The following is a 16,679-nucleotide window of genomic DNA, read 5'->3' as shown; positions in this document are numbered from 1 at the left end:
ATGCAAAGACGTTCTTCACGTGGCTTTTCCTTATGATGACTAAAAAGCAGGAGCACTGTGTTAAAGTCTAACTCGGTGAAGGCACGTCTGCACGTGGAGTTAGGGGGCCAAGTTAATAGGTGCAACCGTAGGGCCTTCCTGTACGCTAATGGCATATGGGGTGGAGCTGGGATAACCTGCGGGGATGAAGGGAGGTCAATTCCCTTCAACTAGCTTCCTCACACAGCAATTGTCTCAGAGGGACTTGTGACCAGAACGACATGGCAGATAGTTCAAGGCTCAGTTCACTGGTGACACTTTCTGAGTTGCTGATTGAAGGAAGATCCATAACAGACGTGCTGTGGCTACAAGTAGCAATTACCATGGTCATTCTAAAACACACACTGGTAAATTCAAAACACTCATGAGGCTGGGTTAGGCACAGAGGACACAAAGACACACAGCCTCAAGAAGCCCACCACTCAACAATCTCAAAATAATTAACAGGGCTTCCCGGGTGGCGCAGTGGTTGAGAGTCCGCCTGCCAATGCAGGGGACACAGGTTCGTGCCCCGGTCCGGGAGGATCCCACATGCCGCGGAGTGGCTGGGCCCGTGAGCCATGGCTGCTGAGCCTGCGTGTCCGGAGCCTGTGCTCCGCAACGGGAGGGGCCACAACAGTGAGAGGCCCGCGTACCGCAAAAAAAACAAACAAACAAAATTAACAATACAGACCAGGTCGTCAGAGTCAACTCTCTGCCTTCCCAAAACTGGAGGTGGGTAACTGTCAACCAGTTTTTAAATTTCTCAAGATGTCGATATAAGATCCACTGGCTAGAAAACCCAACAGGGCCTTAAATACATTTATGTACACCTACATGCTGGACGCTCATCATACACCATAGCAACTTCTGGTTCACACTAGATCGTCTTCTTCATCCTCCCGAGTCTTAAAAACCTTTTTAAGGAGCAAGGGATTCTTAGCAGTCCTGATTGCACATTATAAACATGGCAAAAATGGAAATTTAGCCATTTCAATCAACGATAGGCTTCTTTCAATTTGGCCAATTCTTTACTTCCTGTTCTTGATAATTGGTTGATTCCTTAAAGGTAACCTCACAGCCATTATTTTCTAAGTAATCACAATTTCTCCATCATCAAGGACATGCATTTTCCAAGTATTTTCAGGCATAAATTACATGTCTGGTTTGTGGCTTATGACTAACGGCACTCCTTCACTTAAGCTTTTGGCCTCTTATTACTTCGGGAAATGCAGAGCTGCCTCAGTTTGCTTCTCATGTTATCTACAAATCAGTAATATAATTTCATTGCAAGACCATTGTGCTAGGAGACTATTGTACCATGGTACTTCTTTTTAATAAAAGTAGCAAAATAATTTAAGTTTTGAGGTTCATTTTTTTCTTTTATTTCATTGTGGCTAATATATGTGATTTAGTAATTCCTTTTTTTTTAATTCGAATATTTTTACAGTTAATCTCGCTAAGCTGTAAGTTGCTATTTCTTTCTCTAATTATAATAATGCTAATACCTTGAATTTGTATAGCACATTATGGATTTTAAAGCAAGGTTTCCGCGGATTGTTTGACTTGACCCTCACAATCACCGTGTGAGTCAGCACAGCCGTTCTGGTCTCCTCTGGCTTCTACCGGCCCTGACCCAAATGACCTTGGATAAGCAACTTAATGTCTCTGCGCCTTGGTTTCCTCATTCTTGTTGAGCTTGTGAAGAGCTATAAAATGTCTGTTGCTGTTGTTGTTATTATCAGTTATTTTTTCTATCAGCTACTATTATTCACTTCAGAGAAAAGGAAACTCTAGGTCAGAGAAATAAAGTTTCTTCCCCAAAGTCACACGGGAGGTAAGCTTATCGGGTCTTCTGACTTCTTGTCAAGGATAAACAGCTTCCTGTTACAGATATGGAATCACACTTATGCGGATATGAAGCTGCAGAGAAGCTCACCTCAAATTCCTCATGGGAAACACGGGGAAAATGCATACCCATTTGCTGTAAGGACTAAACAAGCACATGAAGAAAGCTCTAGCACGGCTCCTGGCACACAGGAGGCACTTGGTACATGCCAGTTCCTCATCCCTCCCCATCTTTCCACACTAATCTAGACACGTCCAACGGCTTCACATTTTTCACGCACTTCTGAACACATCCTTTTCAGCAGCACAGCACAAACTCAGATTTCAAAGCGACAAAAGCAGCCACAAAGGGATGTTACCCGCCAGCACCCCAATCTAGGGGTGGTCAACATTCTTTCCATTCTGGGAGTGGTAGAGATGAAGCCAAGAAGGCAAAGAAATCAGCCAGGACCATGAGAGATCACCATTTCTTCTCTCTGCCAAGAAAGGGCAGTGGGTCCTAGGGACTGATGCTCATTGGCTAGTTTCTGAACTACCAAAGCCATCGGATAGGCGATCGGGCCTTGTTTTAGGATTTGGAGCGGCAAGAAGTTTCCTTAAAGTCCTGATCAACCACCAGCAATTTTGATTTCTAATTTGGTAGGCATTCCTACCACAACCCTCAGGAAGAGCTGTGGTAGGAATGTCCTCATTTCTACCGGTGGACCACAGGCCAGCTCTAGAATTCCCATTGCCACTGGCATGTCCAGATACGCCAAGGGTGTCCACACCAGTCCAGGTCTAGGGAGCTTTTAGAGGTGTCCATCTGTTCTAGTATCATGCTATGGGGGAAAGGAGAAGCATACTGCCCAGTGATCTCCCAGGAAACCCTGAACATGTACACAGCACAAGATGGCAGTCAGTCATCAAAGCAGCAGTGAAAGAAAGAGAATTACCAGGTCATCAACTGTTAGCATTATTCCTTTCCTTCATAGTCTTGACTCCAAAACAAAGCCTCTTCCCCATCAAGTAGCATAAAGGCACCAGGCTACTAACCACACACAGACCTGGCCCTGCCCTAGACTAATGCTCCCGTCTGTGTCTGTACCTGATGTACTCTTGTCCTATCAAGACAGATGACTTTTGAAAATGACAATGTTGATAACAGGTTCTTTAACTGCCTACTCAAAACTACACTACTCACATCTAAAAATAGATACACATCTATATTACAGGCTTGTTAACGAGAAATGGCATTTACCTTAAAGGTACAAGACCATTCATTCAACAAGACTTAAAATTATAAAGGGGGAAATAAGCCAAGGGTTCTACACCTCATTATAGTGTTAAGCATGGAGTAGATATTGAATTTTCAGAATGAGCCCTTTGAGTAAAGCTCATTTTTCTAACCCCTCCGAAGATAAGAGGTAAAACTCATCTGCTCATTCCTCTTTCTCAAGAAGGTATGAGGCATCTATCATCCTTTGACCTCTCTTCCACTTTCTAGAAAATATGGAGGCCACAGCTTCTTATCGTGCCCCCAATCTTCCTTCCACTCTCCTGCTTTCTCCTCATCCTAACATTCCATTCCCATCTTCCTCCCCAAGGCTCATCACTCTTCACGTGTTCTCAGTTTTGTATTTTCTCATCTCCTCTGGGACCTTGCTCTGCTCACCATCACCTCTCCCTCCTGTGTTTCACCCTCGCCTTCCCCACTGACACTGGTTCCTTCCCAGTTCCTTCCCAATCTCTAAACATGTTCACGTTTCTCTCCCCTTAAAAAAAGCTTCCTTCCAAATAATTGTTCCCCTTTCATTCTAACGTATCTTCCTCCCTCCATACAAAGACTCTCTGCAAGATCAAGTCTACATTCACTGCCTCTCTTTCTTTATTTCACCTTTTCCCATTTACTCCCCAACCCACAATGACTACCACCATCACCAAAGAAAACGACTCTCCCTTTCACCCCTTAAATGTTGCTGCTCCTCAAGGTTCTCTCTTTGTTCTTCTCACCCAGCCATCTGGCTTAGTGATAATACCCATTCTCACAGCTTCCACTGCCACCTACATACTAACACCTAACTCTCTCTCCTGACCACTCTCTTTAGCTCCAGATCCACACACCCCAAGCCTACTGGATATCTCTCCCTTGACATCCACTGGCATCTTAAACCCATCATGCTCAAAGCAGAATTCATTACCTTCTCTCTGCAAGCACCAACCGTGTTGTCCTCCTGAACAACCTGTTATAACACCAGCCTCCTCAAGTCTAAAAGATCGGAATCGTTCATTCCTATCGCACACACCCCACCTCCAGGCAGACACCTGTCCTATCACTTCAACTTCCTGGCTCTACTCTAAATCCAGCCTGCCACGAACCCCCCTCAGCCAACAACAATAGCTTCTTTATCTGCCTCTAGTTTCCTTTCCCTCCAACCCACCACTCTCCACACTTCCAACATCATCTTTACAATTCTTCGTCTGTCCCAACCGCGTCCTAACTTTAAAACTTGCGATGACCTCTCTTCGTGTACAGACTCATGTCCAAACTCCTTGGTACGAGGTAGGAAGTCTTCGGGCATCTTTCCCCTGCCTACCTCTTCAGCAGTTACCATGAGGTCATGCCCTCACTCATTTGTGATGATCTCTGCCACTGGACAAGGAATTCCTTGAAGGCAGGGACTACGTCTTATTTCCCTTTGGACACTAGTCTAAGACGTGGCTGGCACATAGTGGGCCTTCAATAAATCCTTGTCAAGCTAACCATATTTCTACATGCACACATTCAAAGGCAGTATAGAAATTAAATCAATTGAGATAGGAAAAATGAATTACTAAGGATTATACTATTATTGACAACTTGAAAACTAATAGTCTCTTTGTCAGACTTACCAAATTTGGAAGGCACCTGAGTGTCTCAATCAAGAGCTGCTTGCTTAGTCTGAACAAGGCACCAGGACTCTGGTCTCACTAGTCACCAATCCAGACAGCGTACTGTCTACCCCAGTCACTGTCTCCTAAACGGTGCTCTTCTAAGATCACAACTCTTGAACATTTCCTCTACTGTTGTTTTACCTCTTACATCATTTGTGTTTCATTACAGAAAATTACACTGCTAGTAAATTTCAATAAAAAACAACCAGCTGCCAGCAATTCACCAAGATTCTTCTCGCAACCCCACCCAAAACAGAAAGTTCAGAGGCAGTCACTGTGAAATCAATACTTGTAGACATAGAAGTATGATCATTATTGGAGCTACACACTAGCCAGAATACCACTAGAAAATCAACCTAGCTACACTACCTCTTCTGGTTGAGGCAATCTGCTAACCCGTGATTATTAATCACCGGGAAAAAATGACTGGCTATTCCCTTTCTCCTAGAACAGTGATTTTCAAAGAGCACTCAAACCACTGAACAGCTGCTAACAACCTAAAATGGAAACAGAAAGCAGTGGCCTTGCCATGGATGGCACTGACTGGGAGGAAAACAGACATATCCATTGACATTCTGATGAAGGCTTCAGGGGCTGCCACGCTGATAATCAAAGTGAGACAAAGTGTCAGGGGGCACTCCTTGCTGTAGGTAGTGCTGGACAGGAAAGAATTCTTTGGAGACAGGAAGTCTCATAAGTCCCTTGCAAATCCTACTGTGTTCCCCCAAGAAGATGGACTTTGTCTCTGAAGACTTCCTCAGAAACTTGTCATTGCCCCCAATACAACATTATGTATATATTTCATTTGTAAGATATATTCTCCTGGAGATGATTTGGGTGTTTTGAAAATAGATTAAATGTTGATTAGTGCATTCAAAAATATAACAAGCAACCATTTTCCAGAAAGATAAATTACATACATATTCAGCTACCTTGTAGGGCTCCCCAAAAAGATCAAAGCCTGAAGAAAAGAGATCGTCTTCTTGCTGGACTTCTTGATTCCTCCGCTCCCATTCCCTTTTCTTAAGGGCACTACGGTCTTGTTCATAGTGACTGACATGCAAAGAAAAAGACAAAAGGAGACAAAGATGAATTAGTCATGTAAGTTATTTAGATCTCCCTTGTTATCAATAAGGAGAAAAAACATAAAACAAGCCGAGGCTACCCAAACTGATACTGCATAGAGAGCAGGCCTCCTTTTCTTTATTCTCAATGGGTTTAAGACCCTGACCAGTTCTTCAGAATACAGAAGAAAACAGAAACTTGCTTATTAGAAACTGTACTCACGGGCTTCCCTGGTGGCGCAGTGGTTGAGAGTCCGCCTGCCGATGCAGGGGACACGGGTTCGTGCCCCGGTCTGGGAAGATCCCACATGCCGCGGAGCGGCTGGGCCCGTGAGCCATGGCCACTGAGCCTGTGCTCCGGAGCCTGTGCTCCGCAAGGGGAGAGGCCACAACAGTGAGAGGCCCGCCTACCGCAAAAAAAAAAAAAAAAAAAAAAAAAAAAAAAAAAAAAAAAAAAAAAAAAAAAAAAAGAAACTGTACTCATGACCACTTAAGTATGACATAATCCTCTTCCTTTGTCCTTGCTTGATTACTACAGGCAATTACTGCAGAGTCCCCCAAAGTCAGTCCACTGCGCAAAAAAGTACTGAATTCAGGTTGCACTGTGTTGCCAACTGCCTAGGGCTCAGAATTCACAGATGTCACGAAGTCCTAAGGGAAAGGAATGATCAAATATGTTATTGTAGATAAACTGGAATTCTGTCCTGGGCCCACAGCCAGTGTTAGCCTGTGGTGATGAAATCAAAGGAGAGGGAATTCCCTGGCGGTCCAGTGGTTAGGACTCCGAGCTTTCACTGCAGGGGTCCTGGGTTTGATCCCTGGTCTGGGAACTAAGAATCTCGCATGCCATGTGGGGCGACCAAAAAAAAAAAGAAAAGAAAAATCAAAGGAGAGTTTAAGAACATCTTCAGAAGTCTACAAAAATCCAAGTCACCCGATCAATCACACTCTTTTTTGTTTTGTGGGAAACCATTCACAAAGAAAGGGGTCTGGCTTGACCAACAAACTATGAACAATGAAAAGAGGTGTAAAAACCTTTGGAGGACCTTAGGGCACAAATGTTTTATAAACACTGTGTAACCCTGACTCTCATGACATTTCAGGCTTTCCCATTGGAGGATCAGTACAAAAACTTCCAGGCTATATCTAAGATATATTCTGGGTCCTTGGATTTTATAGAATGGAATGCTTCCTTATTAAGAAAACAATTATTTTCTTCATCATGCAAGACTATGCATACTAAACCATAATCTATAAGTCTACAGTAGTGGATTTTATTTTGTTCATTGGGTTCCCCCCTGCTTTTGATTGTAATTCCACTCAAAGTGAGTACATATATACTGGGAAAATTTCAATTATATAAATGTACATAAAATGCCTAGCAGGTGCTGTATACATGTTGCTTTCCTTCCCCATGTTAATACAGGTATCCCCTGCTTTCCAAATGTTTGCAGTAAGCCACTTTTACGAGAGACCTGTGTTAGTACCTTTTTTCGCTAACAACAAAAAAAATCCAAAGAGGATTTTCTCTTTTACAAAAAACGTCATTCCCTTACTAACACAGGCCTTTCTTAAAAGCAAAGTGGCATAATGAGAACTTTCAGAAATTGGGGGGATACTCTTCACTTTTACACCATTTTGCTTATGAAAGTTTTCATAGGAACGCTCTACTTTCGGCTAGCAGATGAAACCTGTAATGTCATGTGAAGACTTAATTAGGTAATTGACATGCAAACGAACATAATAGCTAAAGGAACTATAAGAGATATTCTGATATAATATATAAGCACAGTTGACAGGTTTTGAATACATTCCAAACCTTAATACCTATCATTGGTAGCCTAGTTTGCTCATGAGTATCATAATGTTAATTTACAAAATAAGAGCCCAGAGCATGCGATATCCATGGCAGCTTAACTTGATATTGATATAGATGGAGTGTAACAGGTCAATACACCTAACCATCCGCCTTTCTCCACAGGAATACGTGAACTGACAAATTCTAAGTGACCTTGATAGCCTTACCTCCCGGATAAACAGCACTTCATTTCCCCATCTAAAAATCGTGGCAACATTTATAGGATGTTTACATGGACATTATCCTTTCATAATGCAAACCATGCCAGATACAGAAAAGCTCACCGGATCACTCATAGGTATGCCCAGCAGATGTTAGCACCGTCTGGGAAAATCAAAGACACGCCAGAGCTCCACCCAAAGCCCAGGCCTCACATCTGGGCCCCGCCTGGTCAACAAAGACGCCGAGTCCAGGTACTACTGAAAGCCAGCCCATCATTCATAGTCCCAGATGCCATCCACAGGTGTTACGTTTGTTGGCATCATCTGTCATTCCCATTCACGAGTTGAGATCAGAACCCCAAACAGCTGCCATGTGACGCAATGTCTCTGTGCTGGAGGCTGATGTGGAGTCAACAGTAACATCTGGGGTCCATGAAGCGTGGAGCACAAGACTCACCCTCAGCATCATACACTGGCCCTGTGTAACCTGAGCCCATCGTCAGTTTGCCGAAACGTAAGAACGATGGGGTGTCAGGAGTGGGATGAGGGGACAAGCTAAAGCAATATTTAGTGGGGGTGGGAAGCTGGGAAGCGGGTTTGCTGCAGCCATGATGCGCCATACAAACATGAGAGCAGAAGCCTCATGCTTGCAAGGAATGCGAGCAAGATGTCAGTTTTCCAGCTCTCTGTTCATGCCTTGTACCTGACAGCCCAGAAGGACAGTCCCGGGGATCCCATTTCATTGTCCCATGAGGAGAACCAAAGGACTTTGGTCTCCTGGCTTTGCAAACTACCTTCCTCCTCCTCTGAGGGCAAGATAATTAAAACCCGAAAGGAAAGAAAGGAAGAGAAGAAAGGAAACGTGCTTCAACACACATGAGAACCCTTCAAGCAGCCAGCAGTCAGGGTGCTTGGGGCTTCTGACCCAGGTTGGATTTGTGAGAAGGCTCTTGGCTGCGTTTTGCATCAGTTCATTAAGCTACCAAATTCCAGACGAAAAATCGGAAGAGCAGATTGAGCGTGCACATGGGTGTTATCTGCTGCATTTTTTAACACATATAACAAAGAACAGTTAATTCTCGTATCTCTGGTGAGAATGAACTTAATCTCCATAGAGTTTCACTGCTCTTGGAAAGCAACCAAATCTCTCCCGTTTTTTCCTTTTTCGCTCAGCAGGGCGTTGCACTGAAAGCTTCACCGGGCGAAGTATAATGAGGAACGAACTACAGGGTGATGAGGTTTTCACAGTGCAGCACGTCACTGATTTCTGACTGAAACCAAAATGACTAATTTGAAGCACCAGCTAATTAAAACCCCAGCTAGGTATTTAGCCTCTTATTATACCTACTGCTGTTTATAATTATGAGGACCTCTTTACCTACTCAATTAAAGTTCTTTGGTTTCAGGGAGGTTGTGTTTGAACCTGCGAGCCCTGCAGAGGCCACAGGAAAGCTGATGTCTGTCCTCTGATGATCTGATGCCCCTTTACACTCCCGGGCTGGTTTTCCAACGAAAAAAAAAGGGGTCCATGGCCCACGAGGAAATGCTCAAGCCAGAAATCGGAATTCATCACCATATTACTGGTCTGAACAATTCAAGTTTCTTCACACTGATGAGGACACTAGTCCTCTTGGTGTGAAAACTCACTCATATTAGGAAGTTGAGCCCCAAAGTGCAACTCGAGGACTCTGCACTCTTAGCAAGTGAGAATGTTCTTCCAACTGTTTCCTATAGGATAGGAGGAAATTTGGCATGTTATGGTGACACTGAACACTCAAAACCCAGGGGGAGGGGCAAATCAGGGATATGGGACTAAGAGATACAAACTACTACGTATAAAATAGATAAGCTGCAAGGATATATTATAGAGCACAGGGACTAGAGCTAATGTTTTATAATAACTATAAATGGAGTATAATCTGTTAAATTTTTTTCGTCTCCATTGGGTCTTCGTTGCTGTGCGCGGGCTTTCTCTAGTTGCGGCAAGCAGGGGCTGCTCTTTATTGTGGCGTGCAGGCTTCTCATTGCGGTGGCTTCTCTTGCCACAGAGCATGGGCTCTAGGAGCATGGGCTTCAGTAGTTGTGGCTCGCAGGCTCTAGGCACGCAGGCTTCAGTAGTTGTGGCTCACGGGCTTAGTTGCTCCGCGGCATGTGGGATCTTCCCGGACCAGGGATCGAACCCGTGTCCCCTGCATTGGCAGGCGGATTCTTAACCACTGCGCCACCAGGGAAGCCCTCTATTAAAATTTTGAGTCACTATGTTTTACACCTGAAAGTAATATAATATTGTAAATCAACTATATCTCAATTAAAAAATGCATTTACCCTTCAACCTAAAAAAAAAAACAACCTCAATTTACGCTTCATTGACCAAAGGCCTTTGTTTTCTGTCTGTACAGCCTATCTTTTGGGGTTTTTAAAAAATATTTATTTATTTATTTGTTTGTTTATTTATTTTCGGCTGCACCAGGTCTTAGTTGCGGCACGCAGGCTCCTTAACTGCAGCATGCATGCGGGATCTAGTTCCCCGACTAGGGACCGAACCCGGGCTCACTGCATTGGGAGTGCAGAGCCTTACCCACTGGACCACCAGGGAAGTCCCTCAGCCTATCTTTTTGGAATCCCTGCTTCACTGACATCTCCACTAGCTGATAGAAAAAGGACAGAAAGAAGAACAAGTTCCATTTAACTATACATTTAACTCACCAAGGCCTTGAGTCACGTTTGGTTTGAGGTACGTGGGTCCTCTTACACGTGGATTTTTTCAATAGTAAATAGTACAGTGCCACGCAATCCACAGGTAGTTGAAACCGAGGTTGGTTGAATCCACGGGTGCAGAATCACAGATACTGAGGAACCCGTGGGTACAAAGGGCTGGCACCCCTAAGCCCACGTTATTCAAGGGCCAACTATACCCTGTTACTCCAATGCAAGGCGGTGACGGTGAGAAGCTACTCTCTAGAATGGGTCTTTTATATTAGCTCTGATTTCACCCACCCATCGGTCTCCCTGGCCTCCAATAACAGAGAGCCTGCCCTCTTAACACAGGAGGAATCTACGGCCCTCTGGGGATGAAGGGAGCCATCCCAAGGCCTCATCAAGGTAGTGGAAAAGGAAGATGCCAACCTGTGTCTCTTCCATCTTCAAGTTCAAGTGATTTCTTCTCCTCCTCTTCTCTTTCTCTCAGATATTCTCCCATCCTCATCCTAAACTTGATCTTAGACTCAAGCAACTCCCACTTTCATCATTAGAAGCCACAGGTACATTCATGGGGAGGTAAAAACCCAGGACACATGTAGCTTCACTGAGATTGAGGAAGCTCAATTATGCCGTCTTCATTAGCTCACGGTGGCAGGACACCAGGCTGATCATGCTGGCTAGTCTTTTAGAAGAGACACTGTCGCCATCATCTAGTTCTGGTCCCTTCATTTTCCAGATGAGGAAATTGAGCTCAGAAAGGCAATGGGCCTCGCAGCAGGTTTGTGGCAGAACTAGGAGACGGGAACTCGGGTATTCTGCTTCCCAAACTAGTTCTCTTCCTAATACCCCATGGTTTGTCCCTTCTGACTCTCATGCTTCCATCACACTCAAGAATAAATATTAGTCTCATTTGCACTCCGTTGGTCAACTTTCCTTAGGATTGTATTTTATTAGAAATTGTCAGTAGGGAAAAACTTTAGGAACTTCATTTGGTTGTGAGTATAGAAAAACCATTAGTTTCCTTACACCAAAATGTACAGAACCTAAAGGGATTGTAAAAATTAACTACATATGTGGGAAGAAGCTGAGCAAATGAGAGTAAAAACCAGTCTAAGTCCATTTGGTTTGTATATTTCATGAAGTATAATCATCATTGCTTACCTAATTTGGTTATTGTACAAAGCTAGTTGGGGACACACTAAAAAAAAAACACTGATATTTTAAAATGACACGTTTGTTTAAAAATACTGCTAACTAATACAGGATTTACGGTAGTAACAACGTAAATGAAAGTAAATAACTCAGTCTCACTTGTTTTCTAATCCAACTGGCACTAAAACACCTTTATTTTGGCTACTATCTCTGTAAAAGCATAAAAATACATATTTAATTCACCCAAGGGACAAACATAAGCTATAACTCACTCCTTCTGGTTCTCCTGAATGAATTTTTGCCTTCTATAAAATGTGTAGATATTTATACTTACTACATGTTCCAGAATTCCAAGTGGTACTTTTTTTTTTTAAATATCTAGCCCTGTTTTGAATTTCACACTGACCTAATGTCTGTATAGCTTCTGTTCGTTAAAAAAAGAAAACCTCTGCTATTCAATACCTTCAAAATCCCCCCCCCAAGTTAAATCCTTATTTTATCTGCTAATAGCCATGAGCACTGCAGTGTAAAGTGCTAACTCCCAAACTATTCTAAGAAGCTAAAACCAGGCCATACTTATTTTGCACATATAGGGAAGACACACGAGAACCTTGGATCTGGGGATGTGAGTATGGCCTTGGAAAGGAGTTTCTATACATCAGTAGAACCTCTACTGATACATACGACCATACATACAACTCTGCATACAACCACTGTCTTCAACAAATGAATTCTCTCCCCACAGACACTGGCTCTCATTAAAAAGAAAAAATCAAGATGGGAATGAAAACACACAAGACATTTACTTTCCACATCTGTCAGCTGTCCAGCCAGTCATGCCAATTTCTTTAGGTCTTAGGGAAATGGGCCAGTGCTCATTCTGAGAGCTCCCTTAAATCTGTGCTTTTGAAAACTATGTATTACCAACAGGGGAATATTAAACCTGTTTCCCTCCAGGGCACCTTGGGGATATCCCATTCCCTCTACTTCTGAAAATGGAAGCAGGTTCAGCTCATCCAGGAGGCTTGTCAAATCATCCTCCAGTGGGGTCAGGCAGACATTCCAAGAACCACTCCTCTTGTTTTGTTTTTGTCTCACCTCCTCTCCTTCTCTTCTGCTCCCCACCCTGTTTTAAAAATTATTATAACACCTCTATTGAGATATAATTCACAAACCATTCAATTCACCCATTTCAAGTATACAGTCAGTGGTTTTCAGTATATTCACAGAGTTTTGCAACTATCACCATGATATAATTTTAGAATATTTTCATAACCCCCAAAAGCAGCCCTGTACCTTTTCGGAATTACCCGTGCCCTGAATCCTCCCTTCCAGCCCAGCCCTAAGCAACGGCCACTAATCTACTTTCTCTCTGAATGAATTTGCTTATCCTGGATATCTTATACACATGAAATGATACAATATGTGGTCCTTTGCGCCTGACTTCTTTCACTTATCAAAATGTTTTCAAGGTTCATCCACGTTGTAGCAATGGATCAATACTTCACTCCTTTTTTTAGTATCTGAATAATATTCCACTGTATGGATATTCCTGGTCCTAAGTTACACCATGCTCATTAAAAGGGTTCAATCTCGTGAGATGATAATGATTTAACTGGGGTTCTCTATGTCTCCCATTAGACTTTTTACTCCTTAAGGGAAAGGTCCATGGCTCCTAAGTCACTGACAGCACGCTACAGGTGATCACAGCAAACCTTCTTGTATATAAATAAGCAATGTCAAATACAGATATTGAGAGGAAGACACTTTTAAAAAGTGTTTGACTGAAGTTTAGGGCAAAACTATTTTGGCTAGCCTACCAAATTCCCCAAATGATGCAATACCTCTAAGAAATACCAAATACTCAAGCTGCAAAGATAATTGAATATATCTAGGAATGGTAAAACAAAAACAAAAACAACCTAGTGAAAACCAAACCTGACATCAACCAAAGAAACAGGTTCTGTTATTTCTAAAGAATTTCATAGTGTGTCCAGAAATGATGGTAGCCAGATTCTTTGTAACTCTTTCACTTACAAGTCTCTTGATCATTAATAACTCATTTTATATTTCTAAGCCTCAGTTTTGTTATGTGTAAAATGGGAGTTCCTCTTCATGTGGCTGATACCAAGGTTAAGTGTGATAGTGAACAAGGAAGGCTTCCGTAAGCTGGTAATGGCTGCTCACATGAGATCGTTGACACCATGGTCAGGGTCAACATGATCAGGATCTACTTTCATCCCACAAAGCTCCACTCTGCACATTAACTCGTGTGCTCCTCAGACACCCCTGATAAATTATCAAGACAGGTATTAGTATTCCATCTAAAGATGGAAAACTGACGCTCAGAAAATTGTTCCAGCCTATGAGAACTGCATCCAGGACACCGCTCACCTGATTTCCCAACCCAGAGCTCTTTCAAAAAGTCTAAGATGGGCTTCCCTGGTGGCGCAATGGTTGAGAGTCTGCCTGCCGATGCAGGGGATATGGGTTCGTGCCCCGGTCCGGGAAGATCCCACATGCCGCGGAGCGGCTGGGCCCGTGAGCCATGGCCGCTGGGCCTGCATGTCCGGAGCCTGTGCTCCACAATGGGAGAGGCCACAACAGTGGGAGGCCCACGTACCACACACACAAAAAAAGAAAAAGTCTGAGATACAAGACCTGCATATGCCAAAGATATTTATGTGTAGCTTTCATGAGTTCTCTTCATTCCACAAAAACTAGAGCAAAATTTCCTAATTTTTGAGGTCTAATGTCTTTCTAGTAACAGACCAGGACGAAGTATATCTCATTAGATAGCCTTTAAAATTTTTTCTCTATAGGCTCAAAAATGATCATTGAGATAGTGACAGGAAATTGATCAATATATGGAATTAATACACAAATTAATATTGACATGAGGTTTAAAATCATAATTTTTTAAATTTAAAACATTTCTAAATATTACCGATCTTCTATAATCTGCTTCTCAATTTTGGCTGCACATGGGAATCACCCAGTGAAGATCTTATAAATCCCTGGGCCCAAGTCACGCGCCAGACCAACTGCATGCGAATCTCCTGGTGCGGGGAACAGGGCGGGGCGGGGTTCCCAGGCATCCAATATAAAACAACTTCTAGTCTTTGCACATGATAGGATCCTTTGCATATAAACGTCTTTATTAAACCCATTTGGGCGTGCCTAAATCGGATGGACTTCACATGGAGGTAAATCAAGAACCAGGGCCCGTTACGGAACAGATGTATTCTACGAAGCAGAACCCTGCCTTGTTGGTCTGTGCTGGCAGAAATGCCTCAAGGTAAAGAGCAGTTATTACAAGAGTGGAGTGTCATGCAGAACAACCACAATAACACTAATAGCCACTCTTTGTTCATTCCTTGCCCAATGCCAGGAACAAGTGTAGCCATTTTCGGAGGACTATCTTATTTAATCCTCACAAAAACTCTGATGAGGCAGCGTCATCCTCACTTTGTAGATGAGGTGACAGGCGCATGAGACCCAGAGAGGTTGACATGCCCAAAAAATGACACAATGAGTAAGTGAAACGAGCGGAAGAGGCGCTGAGGCTGCCCTATCCAGAGGCCACCCTCTTAGCCTTTTTTTTTATTCACACATTTTTCATTTTCTAATTTATACATAATATACAAAGAAGTGAAGATAACATTATTTCATATGAACCAATAAGAGCCAGGACTTAAGACAAACTGGTCCAGAAACAATCCATATCAAGACACCCAAGAGTAAAGCCTAAGTGGTTCTGCCCAATTAAGTTTATTCTGAAATGTCATTTTCAGATTATACCAAAACTCCATGCCAATTTATTAAAACGTGGAATTAGAGAGGTGGGCACCAAAAATAGCAGACCGCAAAATTTCTAGAAAATAAAATAAACCCTAAAATACTGGGAAGGTTGGTTGTCAACACTGGGATACATGGGAATATCAGGAACCCAAGACAATTGTTCAGTTTCCCAATGTGCCATTCTCTAGGACTTTCTAAATTTGCAGAAATAATTTGCCTGTGTGAACAGAAAATAAGGATAAAGGAAAACCAGGAATTCAACTGTGCAAATCCAGGAAAGTCACCACCACCAAAAAGAAGATGCTAGTAGATAGGAAAGAAGGCCCCTGACAGAGAGGCACATCCACACATTTGAGCTCTGCTCACAGGACAGCACAGCACAGTGGATCCAGGGGGGACATCAAAAATCTGAACTCCCTGCTTCAGATTATCTAAGCAGAATATCTCAGCTTAGAGGGGGCTCGTGCAGCATGGTATAGATTCTTCTCCAAACAGCACGCACAGGTAGACACTCAGACGGATAATGACTGGCAACAATGTTGTAAGAGCGCACGAAAATTCCATTTTTTAGAGGATTCCCTTTTAATGGAAATGCCACGCTTTTATAGAACGACCAAGACTCTGGCAACCCAAAGGTATGCCTACAGTAGTACTCGACTCAACTTTCTAGAAGCCTGTTAAAATGTACTTTAAAAGCAATTGTTCCAGTGAAATTAAATTCTTTTGTCCTTGGACAATGTGACTGTTGGCTAAGAGACGTGGTCCAATATCCCTGTCTGCTTGAGAGATGACTGTCTCCCCAACAAGTGTTCCTTCCCTCCTCTCCCAGCAGCCCAGACTGCACCTCCATCTCCTTTAATCTTCCTTCAAGCATCCCCTCCTCCTCCATACTCAGGTACCCCACTACAAGAAGACTCCATTGTGCCATAGATATCTAAGCACGCGGAAGTTTCTTTTCTGCTTCTGTAATATTTTCTTAGGTTAGGTGTCTGATTTCCATTTTTATAGAAAATCATTTAAAAATAACTCGAGTTCTGACCCATTCATCAGAAATGAGACTTCTCCGTCACTCCTTCTGGCTCACTGACCCACTGGTAACACAAACCGATGCCTTACAAGCATCTCACATTCGATGTTGGCCACACAGAGAGAGCTGCAAACAAT

At 43.0% G+C, this 16,679-nt stretch overlaps 1 protein-coding gene across 3 annotated transcripts in view; it reads right to left on the bottom strand.

The window, feature by feature from the left end:
- AFF2 (ALF transcription elongation factor 2) overlaps positions 1 to 16,679 on the bottom strand; it is a gene marked incomplete at both ends in the record, with an annotated part of 497,311 nt that overhangs the window by 331,779 nt on the left and 148,853 nt on the right. For 2 of the 3 annotated variants that reach the window (XM_079727719.1, XM_079727721.1), the window contains one exon: positions 5,712 to 5,832. In XM_079727719.1, coding sequence (XP_079583845.1) covers positions 5,712 to 5,832 — 121 coding nt within the window. Of the gene's footprint in view, positions 1 to 5,699; positions 5,833 to 16,679 lie in introns of all 3 variants that reach the window. The other variant, XM_079727720.1, reaches the window with a different exon arrangement.

The sequence above is a fragment of the Hyperoodon ampullatus genome (genome assembly GCF_949752795.1).
Source record: "Hyperoodon ampullatus genome assembly, chromosome: X".
Lineage (NCBI taxonomy): Eukaryota > Metazoa > Chordata > Mammalia > Artiodactyla > Ziphiidae > Hyperoodon > Hyperoodon ampullatus.
Note: the sequence above shows the minus strand (reverse complement) of the source record. Positions and strands in the feature narration are given on the sequence as shown.